Source organism: Linepithema humile, chromosome 5 (genome assembly GCF_040581485.1).
Source record: "Linepithema humile isolate Giens D197 chromosome 5, Lhum_UNIL_v1.0, whole genome shotgun sequence".
NCBI lineage: Eukaryota > Metazoa > Arthropoda > Insecta > Hymenoptera > Formicidae > Linepithema > Linepithema humile.
In genome coordinates this window covers 19,988,975-20,008,830 of record NC_090132.1, presented here as the reverse complement: position 1 = coordinate 20,008,830, position 19,856 = coordinate 19,988,975, and the positions used below count along the sequence as shown (strand labels likewise).

General features: G+C 37.2%; 1 protein-coding gene across 5 annotated transcripts in view; it reads right to left on the bottom strand.

The window, feature by feature from the left end:
* The window catches only part of tei (teiresias), a 314,441-nt gene that overhangs the window by 40,552 nt on the left and 254,033 nt on the right, over positions 1-19,856 (bottom strand). The window contains exon 11 of one of the 5 annotated variants that reach the window (XM_012370251.2): positions 16,153-18,350. The exons of the other annotated variants lie outside the window; for them this stretch is intronic. Coding sequence (XP_012225674.1) covers positions 18,322-18,350 — 29 coding nt within the window. The 3' untranslated portion in view covers positions 16,153-18,321. Of the gene's footprint in view, positions 1-16,152; positions 18,351-19,856 lie in introns of those variants that run through there. 5 annotated transcript variants of the gene reach the window in all.

Here is a 19,856-nt window from a genome sequence, read left to right as displayed (position 1 = left end):
ATATAGAGACAGTATAGCACACGAGATAATTTTGGTTGCATTTATCCGATAATGTGCCGAATATGTGCTAATACTCAGCCTAAACGTCAAAATTGAAACTCATGAAATTGAAATGACTGCAATGCAATTTCTTATTCCATTTTCGTTCATCGTTCTTAGCGTATCCCTTCTCTTTCGCCTGCACACCTCCTTCGGGAAATTCATATGAAAACGTACGCTCGATACACCGGGGAAGAGTATCGTCCGGTGCCAGCTGCGTTCCTAGCGTATCGAGCTAGTCGACGAGTTCGACTTGCCGAGTAAGCAAACATTTGCATCGTGACATACGCGGATCACCTTGCTACGGGGTTTACCTTCCAGATGCGCGTGTATACGCCAACAGGCAGCTTACTGCGGCGAAATCGGATTATAGGCGAATTCGTGGAACCGATACGAGTCGACTCGCTTCGGATTTCCGTGCAAATCAATTAAGAACGTACCGCCGGATTCCACTAACGGCGATTGATTTATTTCTAATGTAAAATATATATTATTCGCGAACGGACGGGGATAATATAATTCCGATACCGACGCGCGTGATACTCCTACATTTATTGAATTCGAAGGAACCAAATTGGAAGGTGGGGCTGATTTTGTGATTGATTTGTACTACTGGCGCGTTGCCTTAAAACAAGACTAATCTCACTTCTGCAATATATAATGCAAACATTTTATACAATTTGCCAAAGTTTTCGAACTTGAATTTTGTTTTTGGATTATAAAATTAGATAAATGTAAATATATTGTTTACTCAATGAAACAAAAAGATGAAAAAATGATAACAATATCACAGTAAAAAAATTTATTTTAAAACATTTGTGCCTTGAATGTTACAGACTAATATTTTATAAAAATACCAAATATTACGAATTTATTATTGTTTTATCGGGATGATTTTTTAAATAAATAATATATATTTCTTTAATCGAAGAATTTAATAAATGCAACGAATATGTTATTTATTATCTATCTACAGCACAATTAACCAAAAGAAACTAAATGAAATTTACTTTTCCCACAAATAGCGTAAATCAGCAGCGCACTATATTTTCCGATCGAACATGATCTTTCTCTGGTGCCAGATCACGTGGCTCCAACGAACGTAACGACGAACTTACCGGCGAGCTATTAATGCGAGCCAGCGGAAACTGCAAGGAAGTTCTTGTCGGCGATGGAAAAAAGACGAAGCAGAATAACACGACGCGCGGAACTGGAAACGCGATTGCGGACCGAGGGCGGGTGTGAAACGCGAGTAATGGAATTGTACCTCCGACTGCGACATTTTACTCGACCTCGACGCTCGTGCGGGCGTGTCGTGTGTGCGGCGAGAGCGTGTACGCGATCCCGAGGAGGCGACGTGCGGTGGGCGGCCACGACAAGCGGCCGGTACTGCGTATTATCGATCAATTTCGGGCTGACAGCCAACCGTAGAGATCGTATTCTCTCCGTCGTGGAAGCTGTAGCCCGCGACTAAGGATTTAGGTGTTAGCGTAGAAATCAATGGCCGGGAATTCGCGACGCTATTGTTGCGCCCCGGGAAAAAGGATTTCCGTCGCAACGCGCGTCGATCAAATATTGACTGGCGTAATGACGTTTCCACGGCGATCGTTCCGTATCATTAATCCTTCATGTGCGCGGATGATTTCTGCTGCGTCTGCGTGATTGTTTAGACTGCTCGATCGCAGCTGCCACGGCGCCGTGTCGCACACGCGAACGCTCACAAAACTCGTTAACAATGACAAAATGAGACTTTAGTTTCCGTTGATCTTTCTAAATCATTTTGCTAATATATCAGTAATGATCGATAAATATACGTGAACTTATGATCCACTTTTCGATTCATTTGCTTTATCTACCGCATCTCGCTGCGTTCCATCAATAAGATAGGTGTTAACGTGACGTGGTTTTGAAAATGGAAGAGCGTTTGCATTTCGAAAGTCGTGTCTTTCTGTAAGTTATGCAAATGCATGCGAGATTCCTGCGGCTTTTCAGCGAACGGTCGTGCTCTTTGATTAAAAAGAAATCGTGGTCGTAAATCGGAAAAAATCACGAGCTTGAAAATGACGAATGTGATTAAAAATCAATGTTTCACGATTGATGCTACTCGGAACATTCATTCCGATGGCGTGTGCTTTAATCGTGATGGTGTACACACAATACAGCCTGATACGACTTATTAGTCGTAAAGTCCGAGACAACGTTCGTGGAAGATTCGAAGTTGCCGATGCAAAATACTCCGGGAATTGCAGCGCTGCGAGAATTGTCGCGATAATAACTTTCTGCTTCGGCCGTGTTACACAATTACTCCGCGCGTAACGGTGAACTAAATACAAGAGCATTTAATTTCTACTCGATCTATATTTTGCTCGCACCTAGGCAGACGATCGTCGTTAAAATGCTCTTTCAGCTCAACCTTGATAGAAATATACCATTTCCATGCAATCAAGGATGTTTATTGCGTTTCATGCTTACACAGAATTTCATATCAAAATAGTAGATTTCAATGCAATTTACGAGCGTGCATTATAAAATGCGAGCACGGCGCAGTTAAAATTTCCTCGCAGTCTGGCGGCTCATGCCTCATGCAACTCCTCCTTGCACTGTCTCATCTACATTCAACCGAAAATTCAATTCTGACATATTGCGTTAAAAAATGGTTATTTTAAAAATCTCGCCGCTTTTCTGTGCAGAATATGTGTTGGTGTGGTAGACATAAATTGTAAACGTTTTATTTCGCGCAACTTTTTTATGTATAACGATAAATCACCGCAACAATTTTCTGCACAAGGTCTCCCAGGGCAGTTCTTACGTGTCTACCTTTGTCAAACGTATTCGTTATCTGAATAATTTTTAGTTACGAGCGCGTCAAGATTTCTCCGCGCCAACGCGGTCAGATTCCAGCTACTAATCAGAGACATTTTCAGCAGAGAGGGAGATTTTACAAATGAGAATCTACTCACGGAGACGCGTCAAAGAACTCTGCGTTACAGTCGTATCAAATTTGCATGAAATTTGGGAACACAAGGTAGATCCTCTGCGGCTTTCTTCGCTCCGCTCGTCCCACCGCCAGGATTCTGCTCCTCGACTACACGACCATTACGGTATCTACATACGCATGATGGCACATGCATATGCGCATAATATCTCAGAATATCTGCTTACGCACGTATATAGGTACGAGTATGCACGAAAATTCCACCATTTTTTCGTATAATATATGTATTCTGCATAAGAAACTAGCAGTCTTACACAGAATCACATTAACACATACACATCTTATATCTAAAATCCCATATATCGTCATATTCGTATATCTTGCGGAGCTAAAATCTCAGCATTGATGTTTTTTATCGACAAATAATAATCTCTTTTTTCTCCTAAAATTTACTATAAAAATGATGATGCGATTTCGGTCAGTGTTGTGAATAAATGATTTTCTAATTTCTAGCTTATAAAGTTTTTGTTTGTAAATTACAATAATACACAAAAACACGTTTAAATGAATTCTCTATTTCTCGAATTTACTAGGTGAGCAACAGATAAATTAGTATTCGACAAATTGGTCGTAAATATACGAATTATTGAACTGCGAAAATTCATATTTGTTATTCCAATATCAAAATTATAAAATATGATTGTATAAAGACTGTGTAAAGGAAAGATTTATCGCGTTTATCGGAAATGCTTCTAAATTTCACACCATATTAGATTATTTCAAAATTGTATTTATCTGGGCCACTGGTGAACTACTATTAAAGACGGTCGATCTTATGGGGGTCGCGTGACTCGAAAAATTCACTGCGTGATGAATATTGCGGTCAGAGTAAGAAATAGTAAGCCAAGCTAAACACAGATAATAGCGACAGAAGTGCGGTTACTCAGAACAGCATCGATACATGCATTATACTCGTGGTATATTTTCAGCGCGGGGCATGTATAAAATTATACATTGCAGATTAAAAATTGCAAGTTGAAGATTAAAATTCGATTATTCAGATAATTTTAATCTCGAACCAATTTACAATCTTCAAAATCATAAAGTTAAAAAAATTGTTTTATGTGTACTTAAAATTTTCTACTCAACTTTGCACACCACGATCAACTTGTAAGTGGCGCTAAAGTACTTGGGGTAAAAATATCGTCGAAAAAGCTCTACAAGGTTTGAAAATTGAGTCTTTAAACTTTAAAATGCTTTTTTGAAAATCGTTCTACAACTATTTCTCGTAAAATTAAATTCGTACTCAGTCATTATTACGATCAATTTTTATATCGTATAGTCGAAACATTCAGTAATGTCCTTAATTATTTTCTGAGATCTTTTTGATAGTCACGAAAATTTAACAAGGTCTATTGCGTAAATAATATTTACTAAAACTGTCGATCTTTATTAGGGCTTTAATGCACTTTATTAATACTTTGGTATCCATGCTAATCAAGCAATATTTTCGATATGTTTGTCAAATGTAATGCTATCTAAATTGGCAACTTTCCGAAAGAAAATTGTGTACTTGGAATAAATTAACGCGGTGCACGAGCGAACGAGAAATTTCCTATCTCGATAAGTCACGCAATGTGTATCGCGTTATAAAACTAATTAGGAAGTTATGATACTGATGAAATTGCTTGATGTGCGAATATGGGAAAATAACATGAAACGTAATATTGCGAAAATTATGAAAAATGTATATTTATTATGCATTATTCTCTTCAATGTTCTGTAGATACAGAGCTGAATGCGCGTACACGAACAAAATATTTTTCACGGAACGGCGAAATGCAACAAGGAAGCATTTTTAGAAATAGCGGAAACGTGCGTACGCGCGCTTGACATTTCCTAAAACACAAGCGAATTGTGAAAAAAAGCGCACGTGAGAGAAAGCGGGGAAAACGCATAGCGCACAGGACGTATATGCAGATATAATATATATGGACATCTATATACCTATATATTTACATATAGACGCGCGCGCCATCCATTTCGAGAGGAAGATTAATGGCGCTTTCGGCGAAAATGCAATTTACCGAGCAATCGACACGCTACGATGATTCACCCGGAACGCAAAAACGGTCGGCGGGGTTTCTCGTTCGAAAGGAGAGAAAAAAAAAATGGTCAATCCACGTTACGGCGGCAAGACGGAAGAGTGATCGCGCCCAAACGCGCCCATAAATACGAGACGGTCGATCGGCCGATAAACCGAATTATCGTAGTATCAGGCGGTCATCGGCATCGCACGTTACCGTGAAAAATAAAAGAGCGTGCACGCGGAAACGTAGGGACGCATGTCGCGCATACGTGACAACTATACGGCACGGACGTTACGCTATTACGTGGAATCGCGCGTAACTCCGCGCAATTCCCACCGGTACATCGCAGTGGCTCGTTTCACGCTCTCGAAACAACCCTGAATTAACCGTGTTCACTGTTGCACAAGCGGATAATAACGTTGCCGTTGCCGCTGCTCTGCGCGCACCCACCGCGATTCGAATGAATGAACTTATCTGTATGTTGATTCGTCGCGGATATGTGCGCGGAGTTGTTATTGAATAAGCGGCTGCAGACATCGTGAGCGCGATCATAGACAGTATATATTATGCACCGTACACTATTGTGCCTGCTGCTTATTTGCAATGCTGTTGATGCAGACTCTTGCATTTGTCAAAGGACGCAAAATTTGCAAAATTTATGATAAAATCAACGGGGATAACTGTGACAATGGAACAGATATACTCGTATTGTGCGTCGTAATTTAATACTGAAATTAATATAATTATGCGTATTATGTCAATGCATATTATGTTATTACATATATAAAATTATTATAAAACGATGATTTTATAAATATATTAATAGAATATAAGATTGCGCGAGGTACACGCGCAGCGTGTCAATATCAATCGATTTTCAATATTAGTTGATTAAAATTTATTTAAAATATAAGATTTTATCGCAGTAAAGTTCTACGTCCAAATATATTATAATGTAAAATTCTAAGGTATAGAAATGATAATAAAATCAGTAAAAATCAATATTACATGCATATCCACATAATGTCTATCACGATATAATAATATAAAAATGTGAAACAGAAGTTCTCACTTATTGGTCACATATATTTTATAAAATAAAAAAGTCGGATATGAAACTGCGTGAATGAGAGAAGAAAAAAATTACCGCTAATGAAATGCAAGATAAATGTATGCGCGATGAAAACGCACGGGCATAAATTTCTGCATTGACTTCTGACGGCAAATATGTACATTAATTATTAATAATGTTTAATTATGGTGATATATTTTTATTATCATCGGTGCGTTCTTTGTTCAGCAGGAATGTGTAATTAACGAGGTTGTTTTCAGCGAGATAACAAATTCGAAGATGCTGATATTCGAGCAGCAATCGGAACAATGGCTGGGCGGAAACGGGGCGGAATAATACCGGCCATTTTCGCTGCATTAATTTTTCAACACCCACCTATAGAGCTGTGTTAGGCTAAGCATGAATTATGAACACATTACGGCCGGGATACAAATTGATTTATGGTCGCGGCGTCTCGCCGTGCATATCTAATATCCCCTGGCGATATTCTTCAGCCAAGGCGCGGGTCAGGGAATACGATTAATCTGCATAGCGGATCGCGTCAGATTCTCTAATAGCGCCTTTATAATGCTTCTGTCTCCGTTTTATTGACGGACTGTTAAAAGCTTTGCGGATTATAAACAATTACTTATACAATACGAGTTTTTATGCATCTCAAGAATTTTTTCACGAAAAAACGTAACATCAAATTTTCAATTAACTTGTGCATCACAGGCAAATACTGACAAAATAAAAAATGCGATTTTAAAAGATAAAAAAAGTGTGCGACTAAATTATATTTCTATTGATTGAATTTCAATGGATAATTTTTCATTTAATAAAAATTTATTGATATTATAATTATTTTTTACTTTTAGAAAATTTATATGCGGAATAAAGTATTGCACTAACTTTGCTCGAGTCATTATCATTCTATTGTATGATAAAGGAAGTCTATTCTAAGTGGTGAACTTTATGAAGTCTGCAGAGAGAGAGATTCTCTCGATTAGTATGGCAAAGAGATTTTGTTTGAATGAAGAGGTTTTGTTTAACCTTCCTCAATTCCGCTCGTTAATGGCGGAGCGCATTCTGGATGCATTCGGCATGTTAATTACAGAACTATTAAATTGTCGCCGCGATTGTTAAATTGCCGCCGAGTGAAATGACTGCCAATACAGTTTTATCATAAGTATAGTATTATTAATGGCTGTCGCGCGACTATCTTCCAATATAAAGCTATAAATTAGGTTACACGCCGTCGACGGGGGGGAGAGTGGGGGCAGGCGGGATTATCATCCTATTAACTATCCAATTCACGCAGTAAAATATGTTTATTCGCTTCGGCTTGTAATTAGATTCATTAACTCCCTTGCACTCGCCGGGAAGATAATTATGCCGCCTGATTAAAACGGTTGACGTAGTTCGATTTAAATTCGAACGAGTTTCCTTTCTCCATTAATTAAATTTTCTGCGAACGACATTCCATAGTGCGACATTAACACTGGCTACTAAACAGCAGTCGCTTCGCTCGCCGTCGTCGCGAAATTGAGAGCGAGCCTTGTGATATCCTCCTTAGATGCTATAAATGTTCCGTCATTTGTCTCCTGTCGCGATGATGGCAAGTAGTTGTCTGGATATAAATGCGCGAGGACGAAAGAGATACAAGGGAGAGAGCGAAATATTTAGCACTATTCTATGGTTATATGCCATAGTAGCGCAACTGTACATGATTAAAAAAAGATCGTATTAAAAGTCATGATCATTAAACTTTTACGTCGTGTAAAGCGCAATTTAAATCCAAGAATGAGCGTAAATATATAATCCGGAATTCGTAGAATGTGTAACTGTAACATGAATAAAAAATGTAAGAGAAATTCTATAAGATGGCTATTCTTTATACGCAAGACGGAAAAAAACATTAGCAAAAGTTGGATTAAAATATTTGATGAAATAGCGATAAAACTTCTTTTAACATCTACAAAAGGCAGTTTTCACATCTCAAATAAAAATATAATCAACATTGTTAAGAGATAATTCAAAGTAAGATAAATTGTATAGTTATTCGTCAGCAAATAGTTTTTTGCTTGTGCCAAATGTGCAAACTGTGATAAATTACAATTACAATATGCAAATATGTATTATTTTTAATGAAGTAAACAATAATTTTACAAAAAAATTCCTTAAGTGTAACTGGCTTGCTTTATGCATTTATCTGGCTTTTTGCACAACGTAGATTGCATGAAGCATTTACGTATATTATAGTAGTTTTTTTATTTAATCGAGCGCATTAAACTCTATTGCGTGCAAATAAAAAGGTAATTGAGAGAGAAAAACATCAAGAATTTAAATAAAGTAGACGTTTACTATCTGCGAATACGTTCGCAGCGTAAAGTCATAGCGCTAGTCGATAAAATAAAATTTAATTCTCGGTGCAGACGCGTCTCGAATGTGGGATTGTTCGCAATCTCCGCATTCCGGAGATGAAATTAATCAAATATTCATCAGTGAGAAGACTACGAAGAGAAAGTTTTCGATGAAGGATAATCAAAGAGGACGTAGGATTTTATCTCGATTTCATTCATTTCGCGAATTCGCGTCAAAATATGTTCACAGTTTAATATTAGAAAGATTGATAATATTTATATAATAAAACTCAGATCTAACAGAATTTATACTTACAAGAATAATAATAGTTACACAAGTTATGCAACTTTGTAATATATGGTACGGTTCATTACAAGCGGAATCCTCAGATATCTTTCCGAGCGGCTAAAGAAATGCACAGGACGAATTATACATTCATAAATCTGCATTCTTAACAAAAAAAAAAAAAAAAAAAAAAAATAAAGCCACGTGTTCTTGTCGGATATGCTCGTTGAATCGGGACCGTTATTGCGACGCCGCAATCTTCAAAATAATATTCACCCTCTGTATGACGCGACTCCCCCATAAATGATTATACGCGATCTCTATATTCAGAAGACGGAATTAATCAAGTATTGATCCGCTTGAATAAGAGAACGGCGAGAAGGAAGTTTTTCCGGCGTGACTGCGTGAGGGTGAAAGAGAAAGAGACGCGGGGACCGCCCAGTTGGGAGGATGGGTCAGGAGAGAGATACACGTGACAGGAATGACAAAAAAGGTAATCCCGTCTGACGGGGACCCGGTCGCAAGGGAGAACGAAGACGCGACAGAGAGCCATTGACTTCGAAGACCCCGTTTTCCTTGCACCATCCTCCCGGGGCGTCCGATGATTACATCCACCCTTCTCTGCGGCATCTCTAAAGGCTTTCTGGGCAGAGAGAGAGAGAGGGGGGGGGGAGGGGAAGGCCCCATATTCCCACGTGTCACTGACAATACCAAATAATTTGTTCCAGTGGTATTTCATAAGTCGATCAACACGTCGGATTTCTCCAGAGTTTGTGTAGCGGAGGGAAGGTCTGATAAAATTAGAAATCACATCACGACATGATTCCACGACTATCGCGACGTAATTGAGCAAAGAAATGTTGCTTCACTGTTATTAATGTTGCTTTGTCATTTGTCATTACGTCCTGTACTCTCTAGTGATAAAAAGAAAAAGTCTAAAAAGAAAGATATCTTGTTGTTTAAAATGATATATCTATATAGCATACGAAAATGTGACACATTTAGAAATATGGAAATGCAAGAAGCTTACACAGTATGATAACATTTCTGAGAATAAGTACGATGAAATTTATTTGCATATCACAAAGAAAATATGAAGAATATGAAAAATATTCTTAGTACTTCCACATTGTTTTTATTTTCTGTTCTACAAGCTTTATGTTTATGAATATTTTCTGCAGTACGTTACATTTATTTTATTAAAATACGAAATCATAATTTGAAAATAAAAGAACTCTCTATTTCAAAAACTATGTATATTTATTAAAATTATTAAAAGTATAGGATTATATTAAAATTTTAATTTAAAGGTTTAATTACGCAAGGTATAATTAAAATTTGTTATTTTACAAATTTTACTAAAAAAATATTAGCTTATATGAAAATAATATTCTCCACTTCCAAAATAGATTTCGTGCAATTTGAAAGCAGTTATCTTTGTGAAAAGGGAATAACTAAAGTATTGTTCAGACAAGAGATTTTTCACATTGCGCTTTATATAGTGCAGCAACGTCGTAGCGCATTCACGATAAAGCAATGGCGTAAAAATAACGCAGCTACATCGTTCATCATCTGATCACCGAGCAGACGTACGCGTGTATACGTGACGCCGTGGCAAAGGAAAGTTTCGCCAGCAAGTACTCAATCATGTCTCTATTGGTGACCTTATTCGATTACCTTTTTCACAAAGTATTTAATCGAAGTTATTTTAATGCTAACTTGGCAAAATCAGAAAAGTGAAAGAGTATGTGAATACAAAATTTGTAAATATAAAGAAAATGATTTAAATAATTTTCAATGTAATATTTTTCCACAGAAGGGAGAAATACGTCATTTATAAGAAATAAAAGATTCTGCGAAATAAGAAAGAATTTCTTCGGAAAGACATTAAACTGTAAACGAAAAACTACAAATCTAGACGACTAAAAATAGAAGTGTGTTTTACGAAACACATTGCCAGATTTAGAAAGCTAAGAGGAGTAATATGGAAGAAACGTAAAAACGTATCCAAGTGCCTGATGTAAACGCAATGCAACTGAAGAGAAGTGTGTATGCGCGCGCGCGTGGAAAACCGTATTGCGTATATTGGATCAAATGTATAGCGCCATTCAGAAATACGAATCAGTTTTAGATACAGAAATGAGTAGAGCAACAAAATTTTTATTGATTTTTATTGCATTATGTATCTTAAAATAAAAAGACGAAAAAAATACTAATTATCTCACAGTCGAATAATATATAAATGTTATAATAAAATTCAAGTCAGATAACATTCCAGCGTGAAAAATTAAAGGATAAAATTAAGTGGATTGCAATATTTATCGCCCATATTCGTTTTCTTCGTTCAAATTTGGAAGCAAACTTTATCGGTACTTTGAGACAACTATAGCCATGAACAGCGTAATTTTCTTCTTTGCTGAGTAATTCCACAGCTATTTCCGAGCGCAATATTTACAAAGTAAACTATGGTTAAGCGCAGAACCTAGTACCTCCGTTAGTTTCTATCAGAAATATGTTTCCTATCTATATAATCGCTCTTTGTGATGGAATGGATAAGTGTTACGGCTTGCGGGCTGTGCACACAGGTCACATTTAAAGATACTGTGGCGACGAGAAGAAATTATTTTGCATAATATAAGAATATAATTACAAATTGAAAATATTCAAGAAGCCTACAATGCAAATAAATCAAATAAAGATATTTCTTTTATTCCAGATTTGGCATTTCTCATTGCGCTTCTTACGTTACGTTATTAAATTATCTTAAATCTTAAATATCTTAAACGTAGAAAAGAAATAGTTGTAAAGTGGCATTTTTGTTGAAGTAACGTTTCTTTTTGAACGGCGCTATACATAAGTGGAAACAAGCTTTGGCGCAAGCGAAAAAGTATTTCCCCGGGTGTTCGAGAGCTCATTCGTGTTTTTTGGGCTTGGCTTCGTTAGAAGGCAATTTTTATCGACAACGCGGGATTTTTACAGCTGCGGTCAGGCGCTTTCACGTTCCGGGGTTGCGATCGTGTGTCGTTCGATTCGTTTGAATGCTGCACAGCTCCCTCGGGAAACCCATGTACACCATCGTTTTCGGGGTTACGTTTTGTTACGCGGCATCCCAGCCCTTCTCTATACACGTTAAGCTCGATATGCAGCGTGGCTACGCCTCTCGGGTCGTTATTTCCCATCGTTTGAATGTCGTTCGAATAACGGTGATCATAGCGATGTGAATTTAAATCTAATCGACCATGCTCTATATTGTACCTGAATACACACTGGCAATGAACATAAATTCAAGGGATATCGTTATTTTTATTTGAAACATCGCTGTAACGCCGTTTTTGTAACTCACTAGAATGATCAGTAGCTGTTTATATATCATAATTATAAAATCGTCGCGTCTCTCGTCCATTTTTAAAGAAACTTTCGCATTATTCTATTGCGCATACGATTAATTATGCGGAAGTTTAAAATTATTTTGCAGATTTTGAATTTTGCCGAAATAGCATTGAATCATTCTTTTAGAAGATCTTTTTTTTAACTTTCCTTCGACAATAAAATTATATCGGCTTAAAAGCCTAAAAGCGGCGAGTAATCTGCGTTACGTATATATCGATAGTTTCGTATACTTCATTGTACGAGATCAGTTTTTGCTTTATCCAATGTGATTTATCGTTAATGAACCGTGAAGTTTGGCGCTCGTTAGTACGAAGTACGAGGCCGCTCTCGTTCGTGTCTATCCGCATCGGCGTATAATAAAAAGAGTTAATTTCCGCGCGAGATCGTTTGAAACTGGATAGATCTTTCACAGGCGTATCCATCTGTACGTGGGTTCGACGCTTTAAAAAATTCAGAACACGCCGCGAGCTATTGGCGGCCGTGATGAGACTGGCTTCTGGCCCGAGGCGGCTCATTTTTCCTTCCCCGCGCTTTGATCGTATAATCAAGTCTTTGTTCCGTAAAACCGTTATGCGCTCAACTCCCGCAAATGACTTGGAGATTCGACCGCTTCTTTTATCAAGCATGCAAATATAAAGTTGCACGGTACGGTACGAGATACACATCCAACCGCCGTTCCTATCAGTACGGCGAAGAGGCTCGTTGTGCGCGGGATACGATGAAATTAACTCTCTTGCGGTTAACCATGGAAAGCTCTTAGAGAGCTTGCCGAGGAGAAGGAAGGCAGTCATCTGCGCCGCGGCGGAAAGTTGTGTTGATCTACCCAAAATATACTCGATTCCGGCGCCTGTTTTATGGATCAACGAAAGTTTCTCGACGCGACAACAGATACGGTAGCACAAATTTGTTCGGTGCTTTCTCGCTAACTCTAATTAAAGCATCGTAAGCATCGAAAACTCGTTGATAGGAGCGACCGGCGGACATGATAATTACCGTAATTTTCGGTGCATTCCGTAACGATTTAATTATCGCTTCCCTGCGATTTAAATATCGCCGTGATAACCGGCAACAGTTAAGATTATAAGAATCTATTGAGTAAGTATAATTAGGAAATGGCAAGCGCAAATATATCGAGATAAGAAGACAAAATGCAAAATTTAAAAAAACGAAAAATGTTTTTAATAAGTGTGATAACTTTGGAAACTTGGTTGCTCAATTATCGAAGACTTAAGCTCGGTTACCTACACTTTATTTTGCATGAAAATTGTTTGTATTCATTAGAAACTTGTCCGAGTTATAAAATATTTATCCGGTTATACATTATTCAAACAGCATCGTTTAGTTTGTTAATGAAGCTTGAATTTTCCGCAACGGAATAGCTGCACGTGGTATTCGCCCTGTAAACTTGAACGGTGATTTAACGAGAACACACGAAAGTTTTATTATGTAAGTTTTACCGTTAGTTCAAACGCATCTTATGGATCAGTCGAGGAAAAAAAAACCGCGTCTTAGTTTGTGAAGGCGTGAAGATTTAACAAACGCTTAACGAGGTGGGAAAGACCAGAGAGATAAGCTGAACGACAGACTCCAGAAGTTTATGTTATCGTTTTTTTTTTTTTTTTTTTACGTTAAGCTAGAAATAATTGCACAGCAAACAAGTTTCAACGGCTCACTTATGTTATCAAGAAGGGATTATCTTTAGATTCTTTAAATAACGCACATATACGTATTTAGACAATGTTCTACAGACTGAATGCTTGAATAGCTTGAATAAGTTTCATTATATGTTCGATGGAGAAAAAAGCAATCCATTCCACGAAATATTTGAGATATTAAATACAATGATATTTGTAATACGCTTGTCTGATACGTCAATTTGGTAATTCTAGATATTTTATGTAACGAATGAAAATGAACTTATAAAAATATAATATCACTCTCGACTCATGAATGAACCACACATCCATAATTCAAGAAAAATATTTTTAATTTACACACACAGACGCGCTTTAAAAATATACAAAATATAAAATACAGAGTTTTTGATCCGTTCTAATTAAACATGTTATTAACTTGTTCCCAAGTAAGCTCCATAAAATCCGTCAATCAAAATTTCCAGCAAAAGTCAAAGCGTGTTCCGTGACAATAATCAAAGGTTACTTTATTTTTCTGCTTAGAACAGAGAAATCACTAAATATAAAATTGCTAATTGCAAAAAGTATCGTGGCAGCAATAAAAATAAATATATCGAGCAAGAATAGCAAAAGAATTTATTATATTTTCTAGTGGTATATTTTTAATCTCCAAAATTAGGAATTGATTATAAAATGTGGAAACCTCTTTTTTTTATTTGTCTTTTTATTTTTTATGAAAGATCTGCATAAAATCAAAGATTGAAAGTAACTTAAAAAGAAAGAAAAATATTTAGAAAATTGTTATTTCGTGAAATAAATTACCATTAATTCTTTTCGATTCATCCGTTTCTTGCAGAAGCGTCACGTGCGCGTACAAGGGTATATAACGAACGTGTATATTGCGGTTTCAAACGTTTAAGTACGGTCGAGAAATTATGGCAAACATGCCGCGTGTTCTATAGCTCGAATATCATACAAACCGCACGTACGGCGTTTCCATAATAAATTCAGCAGATGGTTGCTTTGAAGTTGCACGATACACGTTTCCACTCCACACTCCTCTCGTATCACTACAACGTTCGGTCAATTCGGAGACAACGTATGAAAAAAACAAAAGATTCCTGCAAGGAATTATTATTGCTATAATATCAACCCTAGAATTTAATCATATTATATTGCATTTTCTGCTATAGAATATTTAGTTTTTTCTTTATTACGAACGAACTGAAAAATATATAAACAATAATATAATATCTACTTAAAATAATATAAAAAATCTTATACATCGCGGTAAAAACTATTTATTAAAATTTGTCCCATTAGAAAAAGAATTCACACGGTTCAATTTTGATCTCGATGCATCTAGAAACTATGCATAGTATATTCTTAATTAAATGAAGGCAACTTGATATTGCTAGAGAGGCAAGTTGATCGCATTTTCCGTGTGCTTTGTTGATGTACAAACTTGACGATTCGAGAGTATAAAAACTTGAGATATTTTATTTTATATTTTAAATCATATTAATAATGTAACTTCAATATTGACAAATGTCAACGATAAACACAGTGTATCTTCGATGAAATCGTGCGAAAATTATAATTGGCGAATTGGGCGCGCCCTGTTCAATAACTCCTAATCTCTTATTCCACGCGGAAGACACGCCGGGAAATTTGGAGGTGGCGTCCCTCCGAGAAACGACGAGAACGAGCGGGTCGAGTGAATTATGGAAGAATCAGGGAAGTGCGAGAAGCTGGGAAAGAGGATCGACAAGCTAGAGAAATACATTAGGATCGCAGCGAAATATTTTGATATCGGGACCAGTCGGCGCGAGCGAGAACTTATATCTCGCACGATGTATGGCCCCCGAGGGAGGTGTTACGCCAAGTGATAAAGTGAGGTGGAAAAATTATTGGCAGCGCGCGGGACGACGATCGAGGACGGCGAAATAATTTCGGTCTGTGCCTTCTGTGTCTTTTCATTTCCATGGAAACGACGTAGAAAGCGCTCGCCGAGATAGCGAATGTTCGACCGAAGGGCTGAGCGTCTTACACGCACGAGTTCCCCGAGCCGCAATCAATAAGAAGTCGGGATTGCTCCAGCGATTGCTTCGGGCTGAATAGTGGTAGAAGGAAGGAAGCGGATGGAGAACGCGCGCGGCTATACGACCGTGAGGGATACGCCGTGCGGATAAAAGAGAAAGGAGAACATTCTACATCTATCATCGCCGCGTAAATAGGGCGAGGAAAAATAACCGAGCACATACGATATTCCTGCAGTCGCGGTTGAAAGCGAGAGACGAAACTGTCCGACGTCTTTCGCAATCGCGAGCGTATAACGTCGTCGTATTTCAATGGATGAGTGTCTTTTTCTGGTCTATGGATTCATCGGAGCACCCGCGATTCTTTATCGGGCGAATGATACGTCTGCAAGTTATCGAGTGAGAACTATTTGTGACGATAGAGAGAACGAGACGTTGACATACATAAATTAATAATGAATATACATTGAGATATTAATAACTTTTTGCTATAATTTCTCTGATAATCGATGATGCTCGTTTTTCTTCTCTTCACCGAATTAACTTTAATTGAAATGAGATTATTCTCATCGTGAGACGAGTATATTTTTAATTACATTACTTGTGCTTTGATAGGAATGAATTTCCGCGAAATTGATAAAATCCAAAGATCTTAATTGCTTCACTTCTTCCTATTGTAAGTTTTTCGATTTCTCGCTATCTACTGTATTATTTCAGCAGCATGCCTTCGGTCGTATATTCTCTCAGACACCGATTCTTTACTTAAATATCATTAACATTAACTGTGCGTTTTAGCCTCAACTTTTACACGGAATTAACAAGGGACCTATTCGTGCACGCGATCCGAGCTTTCAGTAAAAATCCGGGTCAAAGTTACGAGCCATTCGGGAGCCACATAAACTCATTAAGAGCTAAACGAAACGAGATATCGCGGCGTGTATTGCTACATGCTTCGCGCACCCTTTCGGCTGATCGACACGAGCTCTGGTAAGCAAGGACGGGCGAGCGGACGAGCCGACCGAGAACCATTTTACGAGGACAAGACTCTAGAAGGAGGAATAGAAAAGTTAAACGTCCGCAAACTTTCCACCGCGCCCAGTTTCTGATCTTCCGTTTCCTTAGCGCAAGATTCCTCGCGTCGTTCTCATTCACGCTCTTCGCCGAATGTTTCGTTCCGTCGCCGACACTGCGAAGTCGCGACAATGACGAGCGTTTCGGACGAGGCAAAGGTACTTTTTTGCCAAACAAAGAATCGAAAACAAACAGGAAGGATTCCGCGACAGTAAAATCGCGGGATGGTAGTGTGTTTCTGAATTTCCGATACATAGCCTGCCTTGTAATCCCTGGTTGGATACTCTATCGGCCTTTTATCGAAGGCCGGAGTTGGGATCATTTTGATATCGTGTGTCAGGTTTCTAGTCTCTTTTACGAGGCGACAATTCCCATTTCGTCGTAAAACTGCTTTTCTTCACTGCGATATGGATGTAAGCTCTAGGGTTGTAGCTGCTATAGCGCGATTTAGAAACAGTAACATTGTTAATGTTTTGTCGACACGGGATATGAGCCTGAATTTTATTAATAGATTCTAAAGTGCTGAGAATAGCAGAATATTCCTCTGAATATTTCTATAATAGAATAATATTCTTATAAGCATTAAATATTTAAATTTGATTTTTATTTAATAACATATTTACGTGAAACTAAAATGATGTGACAAAATTATTATTATGTTAATTCAGCTTGCACATGTTATTTTATGCATGTGTTTGTCGATGTTAATTGTCATGGCTGCTCGCAACAACGTAAACACTAACAAATCTAATTACGCTGCTGCGTGTGTCGATGCATTTATTTTATATCACACAATGTAACATCTAGTGCTCATTAAAATCATCAAGAGAGAAACAACGAAAATGTTTCTTTGTGAATCGCTGTTATAATATTATAGATCGCGTAATTACAAACATGATAAATATGTTTATATACGTGTATATAAACATAGCATCAAAACGTACATATATATAGCACGATATTATTTGTTTCGCACATGTTATTTCCAAATATTTTGCACAAGAGATATTCTATTGCTCAATATTATTTTCGCGGTATTATTGATTAATATCGTAGAGTCAAAATATTCTATACGCAATTTTATTATTATCCAGACATTAAAATACGTCACGAAAAAGTGTTCAATCTCACTAAAGCACAGTTGATATTCCGTATTTCGCCTTATATGACATCACGTTTCGATGACCACTATCCTTGAAGAGTATACGTGCCCATCTAAACGACTAGCAGCTGTGTTGCACTCACTATACCTATGTACCCTCAACTTTTACCAGCGATTGCTTCCGTTTTGGTCTCTCGAGATTCCCGTCAAGTAAAAACCCGCAGATTCGAAACAGTATTCGAACTTCAGCTTCAATTCGTATGTGACGTTCCGAAACTCACGTACCTTAAGTAAACACGGGGCTACTCTCTAGTGATAAAACTAATATTTCAAAGCAAAGTACGTAGTTTCTGAAAGAAAAAAAGAAATGTCTTGACTAAAAAAGTCGAGCAGAGATCTAATGAACTAAATGGTAAATCGTAGTAATCAGCAGAGAATATAAGATAAGACAAGCTAGTGAGATCTTATTTTAAATCACTTAAAAAATCGTGATATAGGCAAAACTTGATAACTTACAACAATTATTTAATTTATGCGGTAATCAAACTGTGCTTTGCCTGACAAAAGAGTAGACAGATTTATTGGGAAAACCCGAAAAATTAACTTAAGTATATCACAACTCAATAATCTCCTCAATTTCCTGCCTATCGTATATTTATACACGTTTGAATGAGTGTACGATGTATCAAATCAGGTAATTTGCGGAAAACAGGGGAAAATAGTAGTATACGTATATTTTTATAATATTACGGCGCGATGTACATAGCAAAGGATACTGAGAGCTATTACGATGCTTTAATAATGAATGAAAATGCTTCACATTCTCATCGTTTAATTAATTCTTTCCGGCCGCAATGTGACGGCAGAAAAGTATTTAATTACTCTACACGTGGCGCGTAACTTTTATGTAATCGTTAGCCGTATGGTTTCACGCGGTAACATTAAAACATTACGACGGTTATTATTCGGCTATATCCATTAAAAAATATTATCATAATCACGATGTAATGTTAGCCGGCTTTTATCTGTGAGAGAACGAATTAATGTAACGAACTAAAAATTTTCGTTTTCATATTTTAGAGAATTTTTGTGACTAAAACGTGGCGTGTTTATGTGTGACTAAAACGAAGATAAATTTGTAATATACGAGTTTACTCACACGAACAACGTATGCATTAGTTATTACAAACAATTTTTATTGGGAGTTGAATTTTTGCACAAGTGTGGAAATATATGCAGACTACTATTTTATGCAATCCTTGATGCTTAAAATACATTACGGAAATATTTTTTACGTACATAACGAAATATCGTTAGCTACAAATTTTTATGTTGATGTTTAGAGTACTACTTCAAATATGCCTGATATACCTGAACACATATTATTCATGCGGACTTAGCTTTGCTGCATGATTGCTTATCTAAACTTAAATCGCACATTTTTTAATTAAAAATATTTTATCGCAGAGTTTAGTTTCTTCGGTGCAATGTATTTATGTTCCCGTAATATTTTCTAACGAATACGTAAATCTTTCTCAGTCAAATCTTCTCTTTAATTCTTCGTATATGTGATTCACCTACTTCATAATATAGTATCTTATTTAACTCGCTGAATCGCGCGTGAGCGGTTGACAACAAACTTCGCGCGCGCAAGTGTACTCGAAATGTAAATATACGAATTAAACCATTTGAATATAGCTACAGTTTATTTGTTTTACCGAAATGTAACCACATTAAACAGATTAAAGGAATGCATCAACTCAGCACGGCGCTCTGCCGCCGCGCTCCGCCATTTCTCAGCAGGTCGTCAAAAGTTTAAGCCGATAATTAATATGTTGCTACCGTAACACGGTTAG